Below are 9,892 nucleotides of genomic sequence, written 5' to 3' on the forward strand. Positions count from 1 at the left end.
TCTCAAACATTTTCTAGAAAATGTTTGAGATTAACCTCAAAATTTCAAAAAAATTTCTTGCAAATCTTTTACTTAAAGCTCGGAAATGTTTTGATTTTACTTAGAAATTCTCAAATTTTTTTCTAACAAAGTTTTGGCCTTTGAAACTCAGAAATGACCCTGTTTCTTCTTGAAATTTGAAAATATTTGAAATTTTATAGGAAAAAAGGACTTTTCTGAATTGAAAATTTACAAGAAAAAAACTCAGAAATTTTGTGAGTTTGAAAAGTCAAAATTTGCCAGCAAAAAACCTTATATTTCCATTTTGTTCTAGGAACTTTGAGATTAATCTCAACATTTCTGAATTTTTATAGCAATTCAAACTCAGAACTTTCCATGTTTTTTTCTAGAAATTTTCTGAGATTAATCGAAAAATATCAGAATTTTTTTTTTTTTAGAAATTCAATCTCAGAATTTATTTTTAAATTAATTCAAAATTAACCTCAAAATTTCAAAAAATTTTCTTGCAAATCTTTTACTTAAAGCTCGGAAATGTTTTGATTTTACTCAGAAATTCTCAAAATTTTTTCTAACAAAGTTTTGGCCTTTGAAACTCAGAAATGACCCTGTTTCTTCTTGAAATTTTCCGAGATTAATCTCAAAGTTTGTGGGGGGTCAGGGGGATTCTCAATACTTTCTGAGTTTTTCTGAAAGGTTTTGAATTTTCAATCTCAGAATTTATTTTTTATTTTTTTGGGTGGGGGGGGGCTTACTTTCTTTTTCTATTTGCAATGACCCTAATATGCCATCACACTTATGTTTAAACCAAACCTGGGTCACCTGGGGGACTCCAGTGTGTTTGGTCCCCCAGGTGACCAAACGTGTCATAATGCTGTTGATAACAGATTTTTTAATTAACGATGGTAATTAACATTAATATTAATCCATCCAGGTTTTGTCATGAATCTTCGTTTCTCATTCTCCCAATATTAAAATTCAAAAATCAAACCAAGAAGCTGCTTTGAGAAAAGTAACTGTGACCTCAACCAGCCCAAACAACCCGACCAACTGTGTTTTTTCATTATCATCAACTTTCACTTTGTCCCTTTAACATCAAGTGTTTACATCAAAAGCCTGTTGAGGCTGGAGACGAGCTTTGTAAATTCAGGCATGAGTGTTAGAAAAAACTGCTTTTGCTTCTGCTGTCTCCTGTTGTGTATATATATTTATTCATCAAAGAAAATGTGACTTTTTCTTTTTTATTACCTCAATTTTGTCCTCCAGTTGTCCCCTGCTGCCAATGTAAATGTTTTGTACGACTACATTGTTTGTAAATGATGAAAACAGACTCAACTCCATAATTTTTAAAACTGAAACATGAAAAATATAAGAAACTGCTTTGTCTCCTTTTTTGGGTACTTTATAAGAAGGGAAATAAATAAAGTGGGGTCTGAAATGAATCTGCCCAAGTCTCTTTGTGTTGGCATGTTTACGTCCAGCCACGATTCCCTGCTCAAGATGTCTGACTCTTGAATCATTCCAGCTATTGCTACAGGTCAGTGTCTTATCAGGATTGTTTCCTCCAGTCTGCTGCCGTTTCCGTCTTGCTCCTTTGGATTAATCCCACCTGAAAGCAGAAAATTTAAACATAAAAAACATTACCTTCAACTTATTTTGTTTCTAAGCGGACTTGAAAGTTCAAGATCTGTGAGTTGCACTAAAAAGGGAAGTTCCTAGCATTAAAGAAGTCTGGTTAGCTTCTACTTATTCACTTGAAGGTGACTTATTATGCATCCTGGAACGGGTTAGAATGGGTATATGGGCAAAACCATGTTCATTACATTTTTGCAAAAAAACAATCAAAAAAAAAAAAAATTTTAGTCTGATCAGTTCTGCATATTTTGAGCTTCGGTTGCTAGGTTACAGGCAGAACTTTCCTGGGGTTGCTAGGTTACGAGCTGAGTTCTGCTGGGGTTACTAGGTGAAGGGTCACTGCCTGCTGATTTGTGACACTACATTCGGGAGGTTTTCGAAATCTCCCAAATGGAGCGTAATGAGATTTTTTTTGTCTCATTAAAACGTTTCAGACACCAAAAAACATGAACTTATTGCCAAAGACCAGATAGATGTTTTTAGAAACAGTTGAAACGCTAATGTAAAACAAAGACGTACCAATATGTTAATTCTGCAGAATATGTCCCCTTTAAGACTGTCATGTTCTGGATGACTGAGATGCAAAAAACACCCTGAAACCATCTTCTTACCTTTTCCCTTCACCTTTTGCCTTTGATTTTCTGGATCTCCTTCGAACTGAGGATCAGCATGCCGTTCTTGAACTGACCCACCTGACCAGAACCAGAACCAGAACCAGAGGCTGGTTGTTTCTTTTTGTCTCTGAGGAAAAATACACAAGAAGACAACTGAGCGTCTACTGAACAGTCTGCATCAGTCCAATAAAAACATTTGAAACTCCTGTGAAAAGTATTCAAAGCAGGGGTGTCCAAAGTTTTTGTTACATTGGCCAAAATTTTAAAGTCAAGTTAAAACAATAATTTTTAAAACAATTTAAAATCTGATGTTTCCTGTTCAGCAATAAACTAAGCACACAATAATAAAAATAAACAAAGTAGTCAGACATTTTGTTAGAATGCTTGTTTAAATTATTATATCCCCAATAATTAAAAAGGATCTTGTACATTTGAATTATTAAAAGAAAGACATTCATTTTGCTAATTTTTTGTGAGGAAGTCAGCTATAAAAACAGGATTTGGGTCACATTTTTGTGTATTTAGCCATGTTTAATATAGTCACTAAAAGCAGATTTTTGTACTATTGGGTTAAAGTCACTCAATAGATGTTTCTGTATTTACTACAAAACCAAAGAGAATGTAAAAAAAGTATGTTTAAAAAAAGAAGATAAATACTCTTTTGCATCAGACATTTTTCATTAGAAGAACATTTTAATTTGTTTGTAATATTTTTACCTCCATTTGCATCAACCAGCTGTGATGGCAGGTCAACTTGTGTAATTTTTTAATTGTAGGACGGATAAAGTCAGTCCAGGAGCCACATATGGCCCTCGCCCCACACTTTGGACACCCCTAATTTAAATGGTCTCGCTCACCTTTGATTACTCTTCTTCTTTTTCTTCTTGTCCTACAAAGTAGATACGTTACAACATGCAGAATTTGATTGTTGTGAAATATTATTCCTCTAGCGGGCCTTACCGGCTGAAGCTCCTCGTTTTGTTTCTGCTTCTTCTCTTTGATTTGTTCCTGCAGCACCTTGTAGTTCACGTACTCCTTCTTCGGAGGCTTCATTCACAAAATTAGATGGAATTAAAGCTGTGATTCGAGATGCTGGCTAGTAATATGCAATATTGTGAAATGGTATTTGCCTCGTTACAGATTTTTTGTCTCATTAGAAAGTTTCAGATATTACGCACATTAAGGCCACTGTACATAAAAAAAGGGATAAAATTTTGCCAAAAAATGTTTGATTAATCTCAGAAATATTTTAATTGAAACTTTGAAATTTCTGAGCTTGAAAACTTGAAGATTTGCTTGAAATACTCGAATTTTGACATTAACTTCAGAAATTTCTGAGATTTTTGGAGTTTCAAAAGTAAAAGACTTTTGTCTTTTCAGTTATCTCAAAATTAGATTTTTTTTTTTCCCCAAGCAGATTTATAACTTTTCAACCTCAGAAATGTTGAGATTAATCTCAGAAATTTTCTAGAAAAAACTGACATTTCTGAGATGTTCCATATTTTCTCTGTTTGTTTGCCTACTTCCTGCTGACAGACAGGCTCCATTTAAATGTGCCTGGAAATGGTGAGTGAAGCTAAATTTAGCTGTTAATTAATGATGAAGCTTTTCACATGGGGTCAGATTGGTTTGAATAGTTTTTCCCCTCATAGTAAAATAAATTATTTATTTTTAATAGATTTTTTTGCATTTTCTTATGTCATATTTGTGTGACAGATTTTTTGGATTATCTGACAAAAAAACATTTTCCCAGCGTCTTACTCTGGCTCCCAGCATTATGGCTCTGTCCTGCTCAAAAACGCGCTGCTGCTCCTTCCTGTAGCCCGTTATTCCAAACCGATGGACATCCAGCCGAGCCTGAGAGGGAAGACATCACAGTTTAAAATGATAAATGTGAAATACAGCAATCCACACATCAATATGACACTGTGTTACGGCCATTTTAGACAAAAATGAAGAGTAAATTTCCTACAAAGACTCAGAAAATTTTAATCTCAGAAATATTTTTGAAAAACAAGGACAATTTTTAGCTTGAATAGTTACTAGAAAAAAAACATAACATTTTAGATGAATCTCTGATATGTGTGAGAAAAAAAACTTGGAAATATCAGAATTTCAAAAGTAAAAAATTTTAAACTTTTGGAAATTTTCTGAGTTTTAAAAGTCAAATGTTCAAATTTTTCTAGAAAATTTCTGAGATTAATCTTAAATGTATTCTTTTCTATCTACAATAGTCTGAGTACGCCGTTGTACAAGTTTCTTTCTAGAACATTTTTAACTTAAAAATTTCCTTTTTTTTCTATAAAGTTTCTGAGAATTTCACAGTTTCCGCGTTTTTTTTTTTTGTTGTTTTTTTTCGGGCAAATTATCGACTTTTGGAGCTCCGAACTTTCCTTGGCTTTCCTAGAAAGTTTCTGAGATTATCTTCCAATTTCTGAGATTTCTTCTAGCAAACTTACAATTTTTTAAAGGCAGAAATTTCCAAATTTATTTATTGGAAAATTTTCAGTTTTTGGAACTCAAAAATGTTCTTGTTTTTTTTTTCTAGAAATTTTCTGAGTTTTTCTTGCTAATTTTTGACAAACTCAGGAATGTCCAAGTTCTTTTTTTTATTTTTTATTTTAGAAAATGTTTGAAATCAATATCAAAATGTCTTGTTTTTTTTTTGGTGGAAATTCAGTCCCCCTTCTTTTTTTTCTGTCTAGAATGATCCTAACACACCCCAACTATAAACTCAGTCGAGATCCCAGTGAAATTAAATAACGTCACCTTTTCCAAACTGAGCTGTTCTTCCTGGTTGATTTGTTTCTGCTCCGCTTGCCGAGAATCCTGGCGTGACGAGCGCGACGCCCGAAGGCGATGAAGACAAGAGAAGAAGAAAAGTGATGGAAATAAGAGATGACAAGGGAAACAGGGGAAATAGGAGTTTGTATGGAGTTCATTCAGTAACAAAGTTTCCATTGTAAGAAATACATTTAGAGTCAGAAGTTTGTAGCATTAAAAATATATATAGTTTTAGTCAAACCACATCACATGAAGCTTAAGTATCATGTTATTTAGACCAACCTGCGGTGATTTAACTGGGATCCTGGTTGAGACTGGAAACTGTTTGGTTTTGATTTTCTTCCTGGGATCCTGAAATGTGACAACCTCCACTTTGTTCTGCAGCTTAACATTTGACTCTGATCAATTAGAATAAAAAGATAATCAGAAAAATAACCTTCAGACGCTAATCAGGAATGTGAGGATAACTACAGGGCTTCTGATCAATTAAAGTTTCATTTTTAGCCCTTTTGAAGACAGCTGTGGTGTAAATTTAACACCAAACTGAGGCTCAATTATATGGAGATATATTGGGGCCATAAATTTTGTTAAAAAGAAAAAAGAAATTTAAACTGAACATTTATTTTGAAACAAAAAAAAAACTTGAATCTGAAAAGTGGTTTTTAATTATTTTTTTTCCAGTTTCAAAATAATTTTTCAGTTTTTTTTTCTTTTAAACAAACTTTATGGCTCTAATAGAGCTCTATACATTCAGAACATAATTTAAGATAAACAAATTTAAGGCCATTTTAGTAGTAAATTATGAATTTTAACCTTTCAGTTCGGTGTTTGGTTGCTGAATCTCAGCATCTCTGCTGTCTTCATCGTTGCTGCAGGTTTCCTTCACTGCATCAAGTTTTTCTTCTTCTTCTTCACATCGTTTTCGTTTTTTCTTCTTTTGGGTTTTGACCTTATTTTTTGTTTCTGATCCTGAAACAAAAATCAAAGCAATGAACATGAAACAGATCTAACTAAAGCCTCAGAACATATTAACGCACTATTTCTTAATTTACAGAAAACGTAATTTAATTTATTTTATTAGGACATTAATCAACATTAGCACAATTCAGGACGGTGTAAACATGAAAAAGTCTCATTATGCAACTCGCATGACATTAAAAGAAGCAAAACAAACAAAATAAAATATTTCCACATGAGAAATAACTAACAGACATAATCTAAAACGGGAACATCTAAAACCCTCAACAATAAGCAGTGGAAGACTATGAATATCTACAATTAATGTTTAAGTTTCTTTTTAAAAATTGCCTGTCTTTTTAAAAAATACTGTCTATAGTATTACAAACGTTGAACACATGCTACTAACAAGAGGTTTATAATTTAATAACGGGATTTATTTGTAAATTGAAAGTTTAAGCACTGTTCTTTGTAACTCTTATGCCACATTAAATGTAGCCTTTTTTTTATAAATAAAACAATGAGTTTGTAATGAAGGTAAATAATAAATAAGTATGTGAATGATCTGAAAAGTCAATTAAAGACCCACTTGTTCACTCTGTACTAGTTTTATTGACTTCCTGTTTTACCTGTTTTTAATCTGCAATGTTTCATTTTGTCTGTTCAGCCCTTTGAATGAAAGCGCTTTACAAATTAAATTATTATTAAGTTATTACTTCATCAGTCGGTTTCAGCTAGTTTGGTCAAGTTAAAATACAAAATGAGATAAAAACGAAGCATTCCTGATCTTCTTGTTACTCTTGTGTTATATAAAAACAAACAGGAGAGCTTAAGTCGGCTAAAAGAGCTAGCATTAGCTTATACAGCTTACCAAAGTCATAAAGTGAATCCAGAGCCCGCTCCAGAAACAAACGGTCCTCATCTAACTCTGAACTCATTTTCAGACGGTGAACTGAAGAAAGTTAAAAGAAAACAACAACAAAAATGTGTTGCTAACTTGTTTTTATGAATAACAACACACGTGATAACACACAACGCGGAACACAGTAGCGGAGCGGAGTGGTCCTTTCCAGCTACCGTAGGAGAAGAAGTCCGGAAGTGAAAAGATGCCCCTGAAACGTCATTTTCCACTATGCTCACGCCCATGTGAAGCTCTGCAGCTGCTATTAGTGTCAAACAGTGTTACACAGAAAGACAAGACAACAACATATCAACCCGAAAACATTTCCATCGAATGCAGCCGGTTGGTTTGTAACACAAAATGGCGTCCAAAGCGGTTTATTCGGTACGTATGTTGTGTTTGTCAGCTTGTTGAGCTAGCTGTGCCCTCTGTTGCTGAACACCTGATATTTCATTCAAACAGCGTGAATTATTGCATTTTTACCTTTACATTGCTGCTTCTCATTTTGGCCTAATTTGGCATTTTGGACTTTCCTAATTTTATAAATTATAATCTTTTAAATTTTATTTTTAAGTGTTTAAACGGATATGCACCCACACCATGAAGCGATTGCATACAGAGGCTGCAGGGCAATAGTGCAATATTTATATGTGTTTTATACAGTTTTAGATTAATTAGTGCTATGCTATTTTGTTCAGCAAATGGCCTTTTTTGAGTATATATTCCAGTTAATGATTAATCGATCACTAACTTGGTTAACAATTATTTCAATAATGATTAATATGATTAATCGTTTCGAACCTAATATTATCAGCTGAGCATGCTCAGTTAGTAGGACCTAAATGGTGTTTTTATTTTAGGGAATGCAAATCTTTGGGTATTTTCATGCCAAGTAATTGAGTTTTTCATTATTTTAGCAGCATAGAGATCCACTGCTGAAGAAGAGAGATGACTTTGAGGACATCCTGGAGGAGAGGAGGAAGACCAGCGACCTGAGATACGCCCTCAGGTGTTACACTCCTGCTCTCTATAAAGGACTGACTCCTTGCACAATCAGCGACCTCAAATCTATGGTGCTGCAGTCTGACCAGCTGCTTTATGTCATCAATCAGGTGAAGTCAGGATTGCAACAAAAATGTCCAAAATCACAGCATTACTCCACATTTCATGTGTGTGTGGACGTTCAATATGGAGGCATTGCTGTTTCCTAGCTAAAAGATGTCATGGCGACAGATATTGTCTTAGAGCTGACAAACAATGCCTTTGTCAAATTTTTGTGATTTCTCTTTTAGGTTTCCAAGGAGACTGGCACGGCCACAGATGAGATCCAGTTGGAGGCGGAGGCCATCTTGGAGGAGATGGCTCACCGCTTGCAGCTTACCACGGTCCGCTTCTTTGCTTTCACGCTCAGTAAAATCTTTAAAACTCTGTTCAGGAGCATCTGTGTAAACGAGGAGGGCATCCAGAGAGTGAGTAGACCCATCAGGGAGACGCAGACTGATGGAAACATGACTAACTTTGATCCGTTCTCAGCTGCAACAGGCCATCCAGGAACACCCGGTGGTCCTTCTACCGAGTCACCGCAGCTACATGGACTTCCTCCTCGTGTCCTACATCCTCTACACCTATGATTTAGCCCTACCAGTCATTGCTGCTGGCATGGGTGAGTCAGTATCGACTGATAGAAAATGCTTGTATCGTGATTCGTTTTTCAGCCGAATCGTCCAGCTCCAACTTCCTAGAGTTTCTCTGCAGACTTCATGGGAATGAAGATTGTCGGGGAGATGCTGCGAATGTCCGGAGCTTTCTTTATTCGGAGGTCGTTTGGTGGCGACAAACTTTACTGGGCTGTTTTCTCCGAGTACGTCAAGACTATGCTGAAGGTGAAAAGGCTGCACACACACTGAGGGGACCTTTGGCAAACATTTACTCCATTTTAAGCTTTTTCTAAACGGTTTTTCTAATTCCAGAATGGCTTTGCACCCGTTGAGTTTTTTCTGGAGGGCACAAGAAGCAGAACAGCCAAATCCCTGACTCCAAAGTTAGGTAAATTATGCTGCAGGAGATTAATAAACTGCTATGTCTGTTTTGTAATCTTTGTTGAACAGAGTTATTAAAATCCTGTGATTATTTGTTTTGTTCTCCTACCAGTCAGGTGTATAAGGTGTGTGAGAGAGACATTTCAAAACATACATTTTGTTATATTTTAGTTTATTTTGTCCTTGCTGTAGGTTGTAAAATAAGATCACAAGGTATCATTAATAACAGTAGTCAATTATATCAGATAATTGTGAATTGAAACAATCTGTTTCGTATTATATTTATCTCCAACATGGTGCTGGAAATGTTTGAAAACTTACCTTGAAACGTGGTTGAGTTTCTGTGTGTGGTAAAGAGTCCAGGTGAGACGGTTTTGTCGGGTTCCAGGTCTGCTGAACATCGTGATGGATCCCTTCCTGAAGGGGCAAGTGTTCGACGTCAGCCTGGTGCCGGTCAGCATCAGCTACGAGCGGATCCTGGAGGAGGCGCTCTACGCCAGAGAGCTGCTGGGCGTCCCGAAGCCCAAGGAATCCACGTCTGTGAGTCCTGAACACCAGACCTCATCAGTTCTGGATCACTACTTAAAGTTACTTCTAAAAGTGACCCATTATACTCCCTTGAACAGGTTAAGATGGGTCTCTGGCCTACACAAAACACGTTCATTAAATTTTTTTGTACAAAACTATTCATAGATAATGAGATAGTCAGTTCTTATTCATAAGTTTTTCTTGGGAGATGTCAGAAAAAAGTAAAATCCCATTAAAAACATTCAGAAATTTTAAAAAACGGCAGACCAAAGGTGCTGGAACTCAGCTTGGGTTGCTAGGTAACGGGCCTGGGCTGGCTGAGGTTGCTAGGTAACGGTCCTTGGCTGGCTGAGGTTGCTAGGTAACGGTCCTTGGCTGGCTGAGGTTGCTAGGTAACGGTCCTTGGCTGGCTGAGGTTGCTAGGTAACGGGCCTTGG

At 35.7% G+C, this 9,892-nt stretch overlaps 2 protein-coding genes across 4 annotated transcripts in view; one reads left to right on the forward strand and one right to left on the reverse strand.

The window, feature by feature from the left end:
* Positions 1-716: 716 nt before the first annotated feature.
* On the reverse strand, positions 717-7,044 carry fsaf1 (40S small subunit processome assembly factor 1). Of its 2 annotated transcripts, none has more exons than XM_016663863.1 (9): positions 6,859-7,044; positions 5,844-5,999; positions 5,313-5,428; positions 5,016-5,096; positions 4,008-4,103; positions 3,207-3,293; positions 3,104-3,135; positions 2,244-2,373; positions 717-1,606 (listed from the first exon to the last, which is right to left on the reverse strand). In XM_016663863.1, the coding sequence occupies exons 1-8, from the start codon at positions 6,923-6,925 to the stop codon at positions 2,253-2,255; spliced, it is 756 nt and encodes a 251-aa protein (XP_016519349.1). In that variant the 5' UTR covers positions 6,926-7,044; the 3' UTR covers positions 717-1,606; positions 2,244-2,252. The 2 variants fall into 2 exon arrangements, with proteins under 2 accessions (XP_016519349.1, XP_007577750.2); XM_007577688.2 differs by having other exon boundaries at positions 5,016-5,075; positions 6,859-7,043.
* A 65-nt stretch (positions 7,045-7,109) lies between these two features.
* Positions 7,110-9,892, forward strand: part of gnpat (glyceronephosphate O-acyltransferase) — a 10,054-nt gene continuing 7,271 nt past the window's right edge. The window contains exons 1-7 of one of the 2 annotated variants that reach the window (XM_007577686.2): positions 7,110-7,272; positions 7,806-8,000; positions 8,181-8,357; positions 8,422-8,551; positions 8,644-8,771; positions 8,859-8,934; positions 9,316-9,467. In XM_007577686.2, coding sequence (XP_007577748.1) covers positions 7,249-7,272; positions 7,806-8,000; positions 8,181-8,357; positions 8,422-8,551; positions 8,644-8,771; positions 8,859-8,934; positions 9,316-9,467 — 882 coding nt within the window. In that variant the 5' untranslated portion in view covers positions 7,110-7,248. The remainder of the gene's footprint in view (positions 7,273-7,805; positions 8,001-8,180; positions 8,358-8,421; positions 8,552-8,643; positions 8,772-8,858; positions 8,935-9,315; positions 9,468-9,892) is intronic. The other variant, XM_007577687.2, reaches the window with a different exon arrangement.

This window comes from Poecilia formosa, unplaced genomic scaffold (assembly GCF_000485575.1).
Source record: "Poecilia formosa unplaced genomic scaffold, Poecilia_formosa-5.1.2 Scaffold450, whole genome shotgun sequence".
Taxonomy (NCBI): domain Eukaryota; kingdom Metazoa; phylum Chordata; class Actinopteri; order Cyprinodontiformes; family Poeciliidae; genus Poecilia; species Poecilia formosa.